Source organism: Arctopsyche grandis, chromosome 1, assembly GCF_051622035.1.
Source record: "Arctopsyche grandis isolate Sample6627 chromosome 1, ASM5162203v2, whole genome shotgun sequence".
NCBI lineage: Eukaryota > Metazoa > Arthropoda > Insecta > Trichoptera > Hydropsychidae > Arctopsyche > Arctopsyche grandis.
The window spans coordinates 6542346-6560016 of NC_135355.1; the positions used below are offsets into that span (position 1 = coordinate 6542346).

General features: G+C 35.1%; 1 protein-coding gene across 4 annotated transcripts; it reads right to left on the reverse strand.

Annotated features, from left to right (window-relative positions):
* Nucleotides 1-344: 344 nt before the first annotated feature.
* Nucleotides 345-16189, reverse strand: vap (RAS p21 protein activator vap). Of its 4 annotated transcripts, none has more exons than XM_077434944.1 (20): nt 16112-16189; nt 14675-14893; nt 14469-14582; nt 14225-14297; nt 12133-12286; nt 11925-12049; nt 10407-10537; nt 10124-10335; nt 9745-10047; nt 9509-9679; nt 9250-9425; nt 9089-9161; nt 6751-6869; nt 6544-6674; nt 6305-6474; nt 5848-5976; nt 5640-5769; nt 2554-2708; nt 730-892; nt 345-653 (listed from the first exon to the last, which is right to left on the reverse strand). In XM_077434944.1, the coding sequence occupies exons 2-20, from the start codon at nt 14838-14840 to the stop codon at nt 502-504; spliced, it is 2847 nt and encodes a 948-aa protein (XP_077291070.1). In that variant the 5' UTR covers nt 14841-14893; nt 16112-16189; the 3' UTR covers nt 345-501. The 4 variants fall into 4 exon arrangements, with proteins under 4 accessions (XP_077291070.1, XP_077291082.1, XP_077291075.1 ...); XM_077434956.1 differs by having other exon boundaries at nt 14681-14893; nt 16112-16148; XM_077434949.1 differs by having other exon boundaries at nt 14469-14585; nt 14681-14893; nt 16112-16148.
* Nucleotides 16190-17671: the final 1482 nt, after the last annotated feature.

Here is a 17671-nt window from a genome sequence, read left to right on the forward strand (position 1 = left end):
AAAATTGACAATATACTCCCAATTAGATTTTAAATATAAAAAAAATGATCAGCCTTGAATGTACCGTATAAAATAAGATCTGTTCATTTTAGCTTTAAATTGTTAGTTACGTCAACGTAAATACAACCTCCTTAAAACATTTGTTAATTATAATTGGACTAGAAATATAATAATAATATTAAAAAAAAAATCCCACTTGCAAAAGCACACGTAAAAGGTTAAGCAGGAATTCAACACGAAAAAAATCAGACCTACGTCACTGCAAAGGAATAAATCAATACCGTTATTTATATTTATATTAGAGTGTGATTTCTACCCTGTATTTTTATTCTCGTTTTTTTTTTATATAATTATATATCAATGTGTATATGTGAAGAGCAATCACACGACGAGACACATTTTTCCCTTCAACAACAGCTGGAAAATAACGGAAATGAAATCGAGATTCGTATATGTATATGTAAATATAATAATCGTGATTTGTATATAAGTCTACACGTCCTATCTGATCATCTCCAAGTACTTGTGTTTGTGTTTGGTCAGCATGTCGGTGACGGTGACCAATTTTTTAATAGCCGGCTGGCTCTTGGCCAACACTTGCAGCTCGTTCAAATGCGAAACGCATATGTGATGCAGAGTCGCCAATTCCTTTCCTGTGAAAATCAGTCAAATTTAAAAATCTATTTATCATTGTGATTGTACAATGTGAGTATGTATTGCGGTGTATACCTGTGTCAATGTTCGGCAAAGTCGAATTGCTAGACGATGGATATTGAAGTGAATTAGTGTGATTGTTGCCAGGGTCTCCGATAGCACTCAATTGGTCCAAGAAGACAACCATACGCTCCTTGTTCTTGAGGATGAACGGATTCACTACTTCCATATACGGTTCCTATATAATAAGTACAATCAAATAATGATGTTGTTTAATACCAAAGCATCCATATTATGCTAATATATTTCCTGATTTTATTTGATATAAAAATTAATACATATAGTATCAATACGGTTACTATATGGTCCATTAGTAACAGAAAAAGCCATATTTTATCCTCTCGATTATCCGTATCATTTCAATTCCCGCTTAAACACAAACAACTCTGAGCAACCGAAATCACGTTTTTAGTTACCGGAGTGGAAACTAATAAGTTTGAACCACTGAAGTCGAATATGACGATGATTTTTGTTGGTTTCTTCTCGTTTATGAGATATGAACGTTAAAAAATGCACAATTTTTACAATTTTTTTGGTTTTTGCAGTGTTTAACACAAAACCTAGTAATGCAGTGACTAAAGTGAGTATTGAAATCAATAGTTAAATGTTTTTTTTTTGGGTTTACCTCACGGAACCGAAAGTTAAAAGGTCGAAAAAGCAAATATCGGAAGGCAAAGATCGAAAATCGTAAGATCTTAAGTCGAAATATAAAAAAAAAAGGGTGCATGGTAAACGGTACTATGTATATATAATATATATGAGTGGCATGCGGTGAAATTATCTTTCTTTTTGTCAAACAGCCTTGTTTAATGTGCGCGCGCAGGATTCGGGAGGAAAAGCCTGTTCCTCTTGTTCCTGTTATATCCTGCTCGCGCAAATTAAGTGAGGATGTACGACGGGGGGAGAGAGACTTTTACCGCACGCCACTGATATATATACTACCCGTTTTTCATATGTATGCATGATAAACGAATATTTTCGACTTTTTCACGGTCACCCGTTTTTTTTCTATTGATTGTGATTAATTATCTAGCGAATTTTAAAAGTCAAAAATATACTTTGGTTTTACACATTTTTTCGGTGATATGAGCTTATTTTTCATTTAACCACGTTTATAAGTTTTGGTTTTTTATCTCAATATTTTTTTATTATCCTAATGCAATAATTCAAGCAGTAAATGATTTTAAATTAAGCTAAAGAATGCGGTTGCTTTCTATCCATCTATCTGATACATGCGACGAGAGCTAGATAAAGAATGGAGGGTGCATCACTCCATATCATTCGCTCACGTTTACTTAGGAGGGATGAGGCCCCCACCCTTCCTAGAATATTTCATATTGTAATTTAAAATCATTTACTGCTCGAATTAGTACGTTCAGATAAAATAAAAATATATATTGAGATTGAAAACCAACCTTTGTTAACGTATTGAAATATAGAACCAATAAATGCATGGGAGCTTGAGAAAAAATATATATTTGACTTTTAAAATTCGCTAGATAATTAATTATAAGCATTTTAAAGCAATAAAAAATCACAATCAATTGAAAAAACATCCGAGTATTGATTCCAGTAATCAATTTTGGCATAGCAATACTAAATTTTGAGTTAAATACTGCAAAACTTGCAAAAAATTGCACATTTTTTTAAACGCTCATATCTCATAAACGAGAAAAAACCAACAAAAATCATTGTCATATTCAAATTCAGTGGGTCAAAGTTGGTAAAGATTGATTAGTCTCCGCTCTGGTAAAAATTTTTGGTGCTTATTTTAATTGAGGTTTTACTATAGTGACATTTTCTTTATCACTATAAAATTAGAATCAAAATAAATCTTACTTTGCCCCCAAATTCAACCAGATTTGCCAAATTTTGAAGACATTTTGCAACCATAATAAGCGAGCGTGTTGCCGAAGGCGGTGGAGGTTCAGATACCAGTCCCCAAGCTCTCGGCGATAATAAGGAAGGGCAAATCAATCTCAAGAAAATAAATCCTATGACAAAAAAAAAATTACATATATACATAGCAGTTATTTTCATATATAACATATGAAAATGAATATATATATATATATATATATATATATATATATATATATATATATATATATATATATATATATATATCAGTGGCGGACGGTGGGTGTTAATACCGGGTGTGCTGTGTATGCCGTAGGGCATAGGGTATAAAATTAGCAATTAAAAAAAAATACTCGTTTTGCATTACAAAAATGTTTAATTTATTAGTTATTTATACATAAGTTCAATGCGACGTTTCTGAGACATAAACTTTTCAATCACGTCTGCATAGAATGTGTCTTTCTGTTTTAATTCCACCAATAACTTTTTTTCTATTGAAATTAAGCTAAGGCCACATAATCTATCTTGACCTTGCGTACCTCTATAGCAAGTTTTTATTCTTTTCAGCGCCGAAAAAGAACGTTCTGCTGAAGCTGTACTGCTTGGTATCGTTAATATTAATTCTCCCAGCTTAAACACCTCTTTAAAACCAGATTCGAGGTTATTTTTTGTCATGAATTGTATTAATTCATGAACAGGTTTCTCTGAAAATTCAGAGCTGGAATATAGCACAATGAGTTCGTTTTTCAATCGAATATAATCAAACAGTGATCCATAAAAATCTTTTAATTTATTAATTAAAACATTTGGAAAATTTTCTTTATATTCGTCATATTTATCATTACAAAGAAGGTGAAAATATTCTAATTTGGAAAGTGAAGAATATCTACATTCGACTTGTGCGATTATGCTATCAACTATTTTGAAATATAATTGACGAAATGAAGTTTTATCTTCTACTTCTGAATAATTTTTTAATCTTTGTGGCCTACGATCATGATCATCATTTTTTTCATTTAAATAATTATTCCATAACATTTCAAAATTATTATCCCTTTCGTATTTCAGTTGCTGCAAAACATCATTAATTTTTTTACAACAATATAAAACGTCCGAAGATTTAGATTGAAGAATGTTATACAAAACATCAGTTATTCCAAACAGTTTTGAAAAAAATTGAAGAAGTTTAATTGTTTGAAAATCCTCTAAAAAGCCTAAAAACCCTCGTGCTTTTATAACAGTATCTGTGTCCCATAATTCACAATTTTCTATAACATGTCGAAAAAAATCTGTAAATTGACTTCTGTATTGTTGTACTGTGCTACTTAAACGAGATGTAAAATTCCACCTTGTGGGTGCTACAGAGGGAAGTCTTTTTGTCACAAATTCCTGTAAAGCGAATACTCTTTTGGAAGATTTTGAAAAGTATGTAGACAATCCATTTAAAGTTTGAAAAAATGATTTACTTTCTTTAATATCAGAAAGACCTTGCTGCAATACTAAATTCAATACATGAGCATAACAGTGTGTAAAAAGAGCAAAAGGATAAGCATTGAGGACTTTGGATTGCAAACCATTTACGTGTCCACTCATTACACTTGCTCCATCATAAGTCTGTCCAACCGATTTGTCTTGAATTTTAAATTCTTCAACTATGTTCACCACGTGACGGAATAGACCATTAGATGTTTTATCAGCACTAACGTCTGTAAAACTAATAAACCGTTCATGTACATTGCCTTTACATACAAAACGTAAAACTGTTGAGAGCTGTGATTTTGTCATTATATCTGAAGTTTCATCGAGAATAATAGCAACAAAACTTGCTGACTCTACTTCATTTTTTATATGAACTTTAATAACATGAGCGATTGCTTCGATTATGTCATTTTGTATACTTGGAGAAGTACCACGAAAGGTAGTAGCAGTATTTAAATGAGTATCTAAAACAGAATCATATTCTCGAAGAGCATTTAGATATTCAATGTAATTGCCTTTGTTTACGGAATTACATGACTCGTCGTGACCTCGCAGGGACAGTTCTTGTTTTCCTAGATAGATTATTGCGTTAATAATTCGTTTTAAAACATCTCTATTTTTATTTACTTGTTCATTATGTCGACTTATTTCGGCTTTAGGTTGACTGTCAATTAATACGTCGATTCGTTGTTTGCCAAACATTTGTATGGAAAGAAATGATTGAACGTGTGCCTGCGATCCTTCGTGTTTCTTCAGTGCTGCTGTCAAATGGTTGAGATCAGCAAATCCTTCTTTGTTCCACACATTAATATCTTTGGAGAACAATAAACATGGCCAGCAGAAAAGTTTGGATCGAATTTCACAGCCTGTAATCCATTCGAATTTTTTATAATTTGAAACGCAAAAATGTCTAGTGTAAACTTTTGTTTTTTCTTTATGCAAACTGGATAAATTTGGAAGAGACGGACACGGTTTCCCATCTTTAATTATTTTTAATTTTATCTCAAAACTTCTATTTGAAAACGGAATAGTTAAAATGTCTTGAACACTGTTAGCCATTATTAGTTATTAGAGGTAATAATATGACCATAAAAATACGAATGTGCGAAAAAGTACGAGACCACGTGCCGCATCGCATTCGGTCAATTGCCGAGTGGTGCGGTGCGGTGCGGTGCGGTGCGGTGCGGTGCGGTGCGCGGTGCTCTGAAGTCGTAGCACACCGTACGTCTTAATATCGCGAACAAACCTATACAAGCGAATATCCGCCTGCACACTCCAACCAAACCCACCAATTTGCTGCACGGCATAGGTATTCTCTCGTCGCGGCGCACAAACTACATCTAACATCACACAACACGCTGCAGACTGCACACCACACCATACACCATACATTTAGCGCACGCGGTAAATACACCATACACATCAATGCCTGTTTATACAACAACACATTATTTTGTATTAAAATACTACTTTATGTGGTCTTTGGTTTTCACGGGTGTGCGCCGCACACCTAGCACACACCCAATATACGCCACTGATATATATATATATATATATATATATATATATATATATATTGACATTACCTGAAACGACTCTGGTTCTTACGAAACGTTCATTGGGCCACTTGGCAACGACGGCTCGTTGTAAACAACCACATAGAAAACGAACAGATCTCGGACAAGCATCCGATGATAAAAAGATAGACAGCGTTATCTAAAAAAAAATTGAAATATTAAAATCAAAACACATTCAAAATTGAATTGATAATAAAAATCATATAAACATTTAAACCTCGTCCAAAATCAAAAGAAGAAACTCGGCATTACTACAAGCATCATCTGGCGAATCCATCTTAGTAGGATTCAATTCAGCCGACTGTTTACTTTCCATAAGTTTTTGCACTGTTTCCGACACAGCAGCCTGCAAAACATATTACAACATATGCATATATGTATGTGTGGTAGAGAATCCTGACAGATGACGCTGTTCAGGACCACGGTTGGGATGTGGCGGTTGAGGTGAAGACCAAACACGTGCGTTTTCAGTCATGTTGTTCATTAAGATGATACATGCATAGGCTTAGCGACCAACCGCGCGGAGCACAGGTCCAACTGCGACTAACCGTTACATTCTCACAATCAGTCGTAACATATCCTTTCTCAGCCATAGCCCATACATCAGCTTTTCGTTCAATTCCAACCCTACATGTGTATGTATATAATATTATTTATCAAATAAAAGAACATACTTGTAAGAAACCATGACAATCAGCTTTCATATAAATATCCATAAGTGTCGTACACAAAGTAGTTGCCCTGAATAATGTTGGCGTATCGGCTTCACGTGCGACTTCCGCCTGAAGAAGCTCTCGGATTAATTCCGGAGCACGATTATCATGACGAAACACGCGCAACAAAGCTAAAATACAAACCAAATTAAACACAATATTCAACATTTTCAATTGACGCGCATTAAAGCATTGGTAACCTGTAGCGAGCGGCATGCGATCAGCATGGCATAAATCAGCCAAGGCCCGCACGACCAGAAGTCCAGGTTCTAAAATCAACTGCTGCAGCGGACTGTACTCTTCACTCGGCATCACAAGATCGTGCATGTATCTGATGAAAAACGTATGATTGACGATGAATAGTGACAGTCTGTATATGCATGTTACCGATTGGTGTTCTATTGTACCTCGTTCTCAATCTGATCGAACCCCATTCGCCTATCGGAGTTATTCCTGATAAAGGATACCACTCTTCGACTTCTTCACCATTAGCCAAAGTCGACAAATCGACGGTGAGTTCTGCCATCTATTGAATTATAATTTAATTTATATAAAATGCGTTTGTTTGTCTAGGGTTAGATCTTTCAAACCTCATTTTAAGTCAAACATCTAATATATCAAAGTATATTATTCATCACGTTTTTTACTTACCAGAGTGGAGACTAATCAATCTTTACTAAGTTCGAACCACTAAATTCGAATATGAAAATGATTTTTGTTGACTTGTCGTTTATGAGATATTAGCGTTTAAAAAAATTGCGATTTTTACATATTTTTGGTTTATGCAGTCTTTAACTCAAAATCTAGTATTGCTGTGCTAAAAGCGAGTATTGGAATCAATAGTCAGATGTTTTTCTCTATTGATTGTGATTTTTATTACTTTAAAATACTTATAATTAATTATCTAGCGAATTTTAAAGTCAAATATATACATATTTTCCCATGCATATATTGGACGAGTTCTGTGTATATTTCACTATGTTAACAAGGCTTGGTTTTCAATCTCAATATTTATTTTATTTGAACGGTAAATGATTTTAAATTACAATATGAAATGTTCTAGGCGCTCATCCCTCGTAAGTGAACGTGAGCGAGTGAGATGGAGTGATGCGCTCTCCATTCTTTATCTCGCTTTTGTCACATGTATACGGTCTGAGTAACCGCATTCAATTTAAACTCAATTTAAAAGCATTTACCACTCGAATTAGTGCGTTAAAATAATAAAAAAATATTGAGATAAAAAAAACCAATCCTTATAAACGTGCTTAAGTGAAAAAATAGCGAAATAAGCTCATTATATTACGAAAAAAAAATGTAAGAAAAAAGTATATTTTTTACTTTTAACACTATGGCGGCCGCTGACACATATTTGTATCATGTTGGGTGCACAACGCTTACTGGCCGCTGATACATATATGATTCGCGAATATATTTTTCGTGCAGAATATATTTTTCAGTCCGCTGATATATATTTGTATCATTGGCGACAAACGATTGACGCAAACGTGATACAAATATTTATCAGCGGACTGAAACAGTTTGCGCAGTCGTAAATCATATATGTACCAGCGGCCACAAAGCGTTGTGCACCCAACATGATACAAATATGAGTCAGCGGCGGCCATTGTGTTAAAATTCGCTACATAATTAATTATAAGTATTTTAAAGCAATAAAAAATCACAATCAATAGATAAAACATCCAACTATTGTTTTCCAATACTCATTTTCGGCACAGCAATACTAGATTTTGAGTTTGCAAAAGCCAAAAATCTGTAAAATGCTTATAGCTCATAAACAAGACAAAGCCAACAAAAATCGGTTACACGACAATTGGTGCAAGTCCAAAAGGTTTAACGACAAAATGTACCCGAAAATTAGTGCACTGACAAAATGTACCCGCGACAAAATGTACCCGCGATAAAATGTTCACGCGACAAAATGTCCACGGAAATAATGTTCAAGCGAAAAAATGTTCAAAAATCCTAAATTTTTAAATTTAATTATAAATTATTATTATTTTTCAATTTAAATAAGTAAATATTGGATACGGTTAAGAACACCTGTCATTTACACTAATTTAATAACGCCCGCGATGTATACGTTAAAAATAAATTATTCATTTTAAATAAAGAAAATTTTGGAGACGGTTGAGAAGCCCTGCCATATAAACTAATTCAATGTAATCTGCAGTTCATACGCTTAGAAAGTATTTTTTTTTCAATTTAAATAAGTAAATATTGGATACGGCTAAGAACCCCTAACATTTAAACTAATTCAATGACATCTTAAAATGATATTCAATGAGTCACAATGACATTCGCTTAAAATGTAATTGTTCAATTTAAATAAGAATATGTTGGTGCGGTTGAGAACACCTGTAATTTATACTAATTTAATAACATCCGCGATCTATATGATAAAAAGTACCATATACATCGATAAATATGTATAATACAATAAAAAGTTACTTTTTCCATTAAAATAGGAAAATTTAGGATTTTTGAACATTTTGTCACTTGAACATTATTTCCGTGGACATTTTGTCGCGTGAACATTTTGTCACGGGTACATTTTGTCAGTGCACTAATTTTCGGGTACATTTTGTCGTTGAACCTTTTGGACTTGGACCAATTGTCGCGTCCCCACAAAAATCAGTGTCATATTCAAATTTAGTGGGTCCAACTTAGTATAGATTGATTAGTCTACGCTCCAGTTATCTTTTTCTGTTGCTCAGTGTAATTTACCTCGGTATCTTTTCCCCGTTTTCCTTTATTATGAACAGTCAATGTAAAGGAAACAATATCTGGTGGGACATCACTATAAAATAAAACCAGCAGTATAATACATAAACGTACGTGACAAATTTAGCTATTAAAAACAAACAAGATATGTATGCATATATTACTCTAATACGAATTCCTCATCCCAAAGAGGATCCGGTCCAGATTTTAATCTGGTCCGCGCCACTTTGACTTGATTCAACTGCAGTGAACAGTACGGCTGTGGTACTAATTTATACGGTAACCGGTGAGCGTCCAGCACGTGTAAAGTCAAGCAACGTAGAGAACGCAACTTTGGAACCTTTAAAACAAAAAAAAATCATCAAATAAATCAAACAACCACTCAGACCTGTAGATAAGATTCGAATTGAATGTATTGAATACTTTGCATTGAGCTCTGGAAAGTTGAGGCACACAAAGCGGCTTTAAAGCATTAACCCATTCCTGACATGAATCACTAGTAGGTGCCGACAGATAGGTGATGGTAGCTAGACACGGTAGAGCTCGTTCTACAAGCTGCAAACAGTTTGGCTTCTCCCATAATGAATCGTGGACCTTCACGAGAAAGAACATTAAAATTCTGCGCAATGAATTTGAACGAAGAAATAATGCGATATTACCTGATACAAATAGGCGCACGAAAGATCGATCAATCCTTTGGGTTTCGTCCTTTTTGGGGAATCATAAAAGTATAGATGAGTATCGGTGCCTTCCACCAACAGAACAAAGTATAATTGCTTCCATTTCTTGATGGTTTTATCTGACTTCTTATGCAGAAATCCTTGATGTTTAATGCCCTTCATTTTTTTCAGACCGATCTGATCACGACACTCGCGAAGAGTAGCGTATATTTTTTCAGCTGCCGCTCCAGATGCTGACATTTGGGTGGTATGTGGCTCTGATTGATGACCTTCAGTAACCAACTAGAATCATAATATAATAATTTAAATTTGAGATATAAATTCAATTAACAAAACAACCAATTATAATTTTTCTCACGGGTTGTACGAGAGTGTGTCCTTCTACAATCTGTTCCTTACGATATCTATTAATCACAGCGTCTAAGCATTCAAACGTTCTACCACCCATAAGATAACGAACGCCCTTCTTTTCAATGCGAAATCTTTGTATTTGATTATTGATGTGGAAGAAGAGTGAATAGTCTCCTGGTGAATTATCTGACGGTCTGACTAAAAAACTTCCAGGACCGGCTATAAAACCGTTAATTATTACATAGTGTATACGTTTAAATTCCCAAACAAATTGCAAATACTGGATTTACCTTTGACGAGCATATCGACGGCCTCACTTTTCGTACAGTTAGGGTGAAACCAAGAAAATACCGTATTTGGATCGATGGCAGCATCCAAATCTTCAACCAACTCTCTGAATATCATGCCTTGTTCTCCGGTTCTATAATACAAACATTTGACATATATTATTTCAATCAAAAAAGACAATAACAAACTAGCATAGACATATTGCCAGGAGTATGGCTCGGTGATTGTGTTTATGTTTAGCACCAATAGGCTACCGGGTTTGATCCCATGCTAATCTTTAACACTACTGGTTAGACTTGGATATTTGTGACTTCAAGTCGATCGTTTCCTATCAGAGTTTGTCAATTTATTTGATTTGTTTGATTGTTGAAACGGTTTCTCCGTCAAATTGGCAAAAACCATCCTTCTCACATGTCACAAATATCTGAATTTGAATTATGTACAATATATAAAAATTTACGTACAAGTCTAAACCCAAAGATATATTAACCGTTTGCCCGCGGTCGTCTTCTATGGAAGCTTTGGGCGACAAGTTCGTAGCGCGGCTTTCTTCAATAGCATTTCTGAACTTTGCACGGGATTTTGAGCCTTACATGCGCCTATTTCAACTGTTTTAACCTTTCCACCGCGTACGACTACTATACATGTCCTAGCGAACATGCCCTCAGCGCGTGAGACACGCATAGATGTCTTGGAATTTCCAACCTGTATAAGAGCCGTCTATTGTGTTAAAATTTTATAACTTGGTTGAAAATATTACTATACTTTACCAAATTCAATAGATGCCAGTAGTCAAAACAAATTCAATATAGGCTAAAATAATTTATAAAATATTACAACCTATATTTATAGTCGAAAACGCGATAACAAAATCCGCAAAAAAGCAGCCGCGTACAGGGCATGTTTGCTAAATTTGGTGACGCGGGCAAAGGGTTAAGGTTCAAAATTGATTGAATATATTACTGAGAATTGAATGCCATCTATTCAATTTGCTTAAAATGAATATATACCAGTCAAAATTAGTTTTTTGTGGAACCATACTGAAACCTCGTTTATGTGACGTCACGTCTATTGAACAATGGCGACGATACGTCTCAATTGTTTGAAGAATGATTATTTGACAATTAAGCCAAAACTACGAGATATATTATGTATTTTACTGTTTAAAATAATAATTTACGTGTTAATTAACATATCTGGTTACTTGAGTAAATATTAAAATATGTATTTAAGGTCGAAAACTGGATTGCCAAATTCGCGAAAAGGGTGCCGCGTACAGGGCTTGTTCGCTATATTTATTGCCGCGGGCAAAGGGTTAATGAATAAATCCATAGATGGATTATTTGAATAATTAACTAATTTAATGTTAATTTCGTGTTCTTCAGCCTCTCGAATTACAGCGATTTATGTAATAAAAAATGCTGGAATGATTGTAATAATTGTCTAGGAAGGCGCATTGGGGTTTACCTGCTAGGCATTCCTGGTATATATCTATGTAAAAATAAATAAAATATATGTACCTATGAGCAGTGACCCAAAGCCATCCGTCGCCCATATCATTGTGACAAAAGAAAATGTCACCTTTTTGAAAAGTTAATTCGTCCGTGTCTGGCATTTTGGTATACGGCAAAATTGCGACGACTCTCTGGAAATGCAAAGAAGCATCGATGGAAACCAATTGAAAATATTGCGACTGTTCAATGTTCAATAGAGGAGTTTTAAATAAACCTTCTTGTCGTTGACTGGCTCTGGTGGCGGTGCGGGTTCCAACAATCTTTCTCGTTTCAATAAATCAGAACGGTGGCTGTAAAAACCTACCAATTCGCTGAGTGAATCGAATTGACGACCTCCGATATAATAATCGCCGCATACTGCCGTTACTCTAAATTGAAAAATATAGGTTAATATAAAATGATGCACTTTTCTATACCACACTACAAAATGCTTCGATATCCAAGAGACTGAAAATAAGAGTGTGTCGAATAAATTAAATACCAGGTTCAACACTTGTCTTACTGTGCTAAAAAATCTGTTAGCCACTACATTGGACGCCAAGCGTCCCGTTAAAAATGTGTGGAAAATCTGCGAGGTTAATTATTGTAATTAGTTATAAAATTCGTTTTATGATGCTTAAAATGTCGAATAATATAAAATAAGGGCAGGAAATGAAAAAAACACGGTCGAAGGAGACCCGTTGAGCGCGGTGTACTGAATTCCTCCCCTCTCTCATATCTGTGAGGTGAGTGTATAAGGGGCTTTTCACTAAAATGATTATTTTTATTGATATTGATCCATATTTTAATTTCGTAACGAGATAATTCGAATCGTAGAGGTTTTGATGAAAAATACATAAAATATGAAGACCCTGCTGCACTCAGTATGTTAAGAGATATAAAATAAAATAGAAGTCCTGGTCACTCGCTATTCATCACAGTGTTAAAATTGTCGAATTTAAATATTGATTCTATAAGAAAATCCCTATAACAGAAACATAATGTAACACAGTAATGCTAATTTTATATCCATATTTTTATTTTTGCAGTAGATGAAATTTCTCATAGAAGCGACGATATCAAAAGCTTAAAATTGATATTAGGAAACCCCTAGAATTGGTCCAAGAGAAATCTCAGTTTCATTATTGGGGCATGTTCTTAGAATGTCTCCACAGTATTAGAAGATAAAGAATGGAAAAAAGTCAATCTGTATATGAAAAGCTGGAAGTGGAATTAATTGAAGATAAGACACTTCAGAAAGTTGGATGGGACACAGCAGCAATCTTGCATAAATGATGAAGAATAATTAAATACCATGATACCCTTTAAATGTTAAAAAAAACGGAAGTTCGTTATCAAAACCAAAATAAATCATCAAAAACAAAAATATCACAATTAGAGATAGATCTAAGGTCTCATTATTGAAATGTATAGTAAAGCAATTAGGTTATGAATTTAATAATCATTTAGCTTTTGTAAAATATGAAATAGAATATTTTTTTAATAAATTCCTTTATATTATTATTAAGCTAGCAGCATAGTTCGGTTGTTAAGCTTCTGCTTAGCGTCGAGAGGTGCTGGGTTCGATCCCTGGACCCGGGCCTCGAATGAAAATGAATTTTTCAGAGTATGCTATTGGTCAGACCTGGATTTGTGACTCCAGGTTGATCGTTTCCTATCAGAGTTTGCCAATTTTCTCTGATTTCATTGTTGAAATGGTTCCCGGAAAAAAAAAATTGGCTAAAAATCCTTCCTACCTACTATTTGAAGTATGATTGATGTACAATAAAATTTATGTACAATTCATAGATGTCTCGTTTTTCAGTGTCCCGTAATGCAACGACTTGTAATAAAAATACTGCATTTGTAATTGTAATAGGCCAGGAAGGCGCATTGGGATTTGCCTGTAAGGCCTTCCTGGTATATATGTAAAAATAAAAATAAAATAAAATATTTTGAAAAAATGGCAATGAGTAAAATTTTGATTTTCAAATTCAATATGTACATATATACATATATGTGTATTTGATTTTATATATGTACGTACGATAATTTATTGCAAACAGTACAAATAGGAAAGGGCAGGATAGGCTAGCTCAGTTAGCATTTCAAATTGAAATATCTGATTCTGAAAAAGGTCCTACTCGTGATTCATAGCTGATATCCTAACTCGGTTCAAAATAATTTTTCCATATAATCGACATTTAAATACATATTTGTAGTTTACTACATCTATTTCCGGTATTTAGATTCTGATTTTCAACCCCCTTGGACAGTAAAGCGTAAAAGACATCAGACTATATGTGCAAATGACCAAAATAACATACCGAAAATGATTTATTCCGGTGCGCCCCAAATAACTCAAAACGTAAGACCCTGGCTTACGATCGCTCTCTCTCACTGCAACAAAGAACAATAACACATGAGGAAAAAAGATGAAAACAAAACTTAAAGCGATTAGATATGTATTATGCTAAAATGAAATCCCACGCTCCGGTTTACATGAGATAATAATATGACTATTGTTAATAGAGGCCTCAAATGATTCATTAAAATGAAACGAAGATATACCGAGATAGCTTCCGAGTTTTGAAGCGTTCCACAGCCGCTCTTCCGCCGTGTAACGATCCAATCGGCCATGGTACCATTCCGACTCCGGGGGCGCTAGAATCGCTTCACGTTCACCTACTCAATATAGAATTAAATCGAAGCGTTCAAATGAATGCGATATTTTCGAAAAATTATTACATAGGATGATATTTGTCATCGATATTTACAAATACCATTGGTGTTCGGGCCGTCGACTTCGTCTAAATCCAAATCTGCGGCCAGATCCGCCAGATCGGGACCGCCTCCATCTTCGGAACCCGTCGACGGTGATCCCAGCTGGTCTTTGAAGAGACCACCCGCAGAAACTGGCGCCGGTCTTATCAAGTCTGCCATGTTTTATATGTCAATTGCACATTTGCGACACCCACAATTTTCACATCTGATATCTGGAATGGAAAATTGATATAATTGAAATATTTAATATTATAGATATGTATGTATGTGGTTTCGCGTGATGAAACTCATCCATATTTAGTTTATTTTATTTATGTACATATATTGATGCTTTAATATTTTTTGTGATATAAACTGCAAAATTCATACATTTACAGTTGAGACAAGTCTTATTTGAATATATTCTAAAAATTCTTAATGGTTTGTTATTTGTTATATGCATGCATATTGAAATCAAATCATTATTAATTAAATATTAAAAACTTGAAGCAGTTTTTAGGTGGTTAAAAAATTTGACTTGTATAATCATTATTTTACTAAGAAATCGTTTTGCAAATAGAGATACAAATCATATAATTAATATTGTGCAAAAAATAGTACAATAGCTGTCATCCGTGTGGATTTGATCGTTTTATAATTTTCCATAAAATTGAATTGTTTCGCAAAATAAAGCAGTATTTTAAAATTTCCCATGAACATGTTATAAATGTATTGTATTGGTGACTAATAATTATAAATATCTTATATGCATGCTGAGTATTTATGGAGACTCTTTCCAGGTAAGAAAATACGTCCTTTTTACGAATATATATATATATATATATATATATATATATATATATATATATATATATATATATAAAATACGCCTTAGCGAGATAAAAAAGGAATGTATATTTGCAAGTCGACAATAAATTTCCCCCTCCATAAGATATTGTATGGGGATGACCTCATCTATCGACCCCTAGAACAACGTGAAACTTTTTTAATCATCCTCTACAAATATAGATACCTACATACAGACGGTGTATATTTTTAAACGAGTAGCCACAACATCGAAAAATAATAATTTATTTGTCAATAAACATCTCCTCCTCCCCCCCAATGTACAAATTACGATTGAAAAATATGAAGTTGGCAGCACTGTCAGAACAGATAGGGGTAGGGGGGAGACGAGCTCGTGCAAGTGCACGGGAGTGGTGTGGTCGATTGTCGATTCTCGATTCTCGATTCTCGATTCTCGATTCTCGGTTCCCGATTTTCGACCGGTGCGATGCTTTCAATGTTTATAAATAGTATAAATACGACAATTTGAACGGAACAAACGAAGTTGGGCGCATTCCTAGCCTGTCGTTAGATGTGGGGGGGGGGGGGGGAGAGGGGGAGGGGATGGGATATGACGAGAAGAAGAAGAAGAGGTGACGACTCACCGGCACGACCTACCGCACACCCACGACGAGCCCGACTGACACCACTTCGACGTGACTCCCACCACCACACACGACTTCGATGCTCCCCCTCCTCGCCTCTCCAACTTCACCCCACACAAACTCGACTCACGCCTGCCAGCCCATACACCCATCGAACTTGTCTTTCCAGCCTACTCACTTGCCGTATTGATCCGCTGCCTAATCATATTGAATTAGTTCACTATCGTCATTTTAGAACGTGCTTACACCTACTGCCTACCAATCAAGTAGTCATTAAACGTCACATTAAATGATACATTCAATTTAAGTATTTCTGCTAATAACTGTTTTCAATGAAAAATCACTTCAATGAAGACTCCAATCTAGGGTGACACATGTTTGACAATAGCACGAATATTTCATAATTTTTCACTGTGACTCGTGCAGAATTGCAAAAAGTAATTAACTGGTACATAGGTAAAGAAACGGGGATCCGATATTCGGACCTTGCAATAAAACGATTTATACCTCTTTGTAGGCGGCCATTTCGAAAATAAAGATGAAAACTCACAATTTTTAAAATATTTATTTTCTTCGTATAAAAATTGAAAATATATTGATCGATTACGGGAACGATCTGCTCTTATTGCATCACCTCCCACCTATCAGAAATATGTACATAATAGAGGATGCGGTAGACGTCACAGCATCCTCTTGTATCCTACTCGCGCTAATGTAAAGAAAGTTGTGCGATAGAAACAGAGAAATTTCACCAGCCTCGAATAAATACACGGATTTTTGTGGAGATAAAGATAAAAAGATCAAACTCGTATTAATTAAGTTGTGTGGACTGGCAGCTATTCGCTAAGATGGTGATTAATAGTGGCTGGAACACAAGCAGAGTTAGTGCATTTACTGAAAAATCTTCCCTGGCAGGGAATCAAAACCTGGTCTCCCCCGCGTAATATGTGATGAATACACATAATAATTCGTCGACCTTTTAATACTAAATGTTTACAATCAGCGCAGTAAGAGCTGTAGCAGCTCGCTATACGAAATGGTCAAGTTCGGTCACCTTCCTGCGAGTTGGGACCAACTCGGCTGTGTTCAGAGTGGCTACCCCACTCCGTCTCTGGCTCTCATAATAAAAGCACGCGCATCAAAATGCCAGTCGTCTCATTGGCTACGTTTACACTACCGATATCTACACCCGATCCACTCGATATTTAGACATTTTTCCATATCCAGTTCCCATATTGCAACCTGTGGTTGCTATTGTAGAGATATAGCACGACTTGTGATATCACCTATTTCCCTCATTGAACTTAATCTGTACGAATGACATCATCGTGTCCTCTTCTCGTACACGAAAGTTAGCCGTGGCCGAAATACTTCGTTCAGCTTACCCATAAAGGCGATTCGACTCGCTCCAGATACGCAATCACGAGTACACGGGAAATCCCAAGGAGCTGCGCAACTACGCATCGAGCATCGAATACAAAGGAAGACCTCGACCCCGTCGGAATCTTCCAGAACGTGATCTCACCAGCCCAGCTACGCGTTGCTCAAGCAACACCTTTG

Bases quoted from the DNA above. Each gene is read 5' to 3' on its own strand.
- vap (XM_077434944.1), bottom strand. From the start codon at position 14,840: ATGGCAGACTTGATAAGACCGGCGCCAGTTTCTGCGGGTGGTCTCTTC. The intron at 10,538-11,924 runs GTACATATATTT...TTTGTATTATAG, and splicing joins CTTTGGGTCACTGCTCATAG to AACCGGAGAACAAGGCATGA. The intron at 5,977-6,304 runs GTATGTTCTTTT...TATGTTTTGCAG, and splicing joins ATTGTCATGGTTTCTTACAA to GCTGCTGTGTCGGAAACAGT.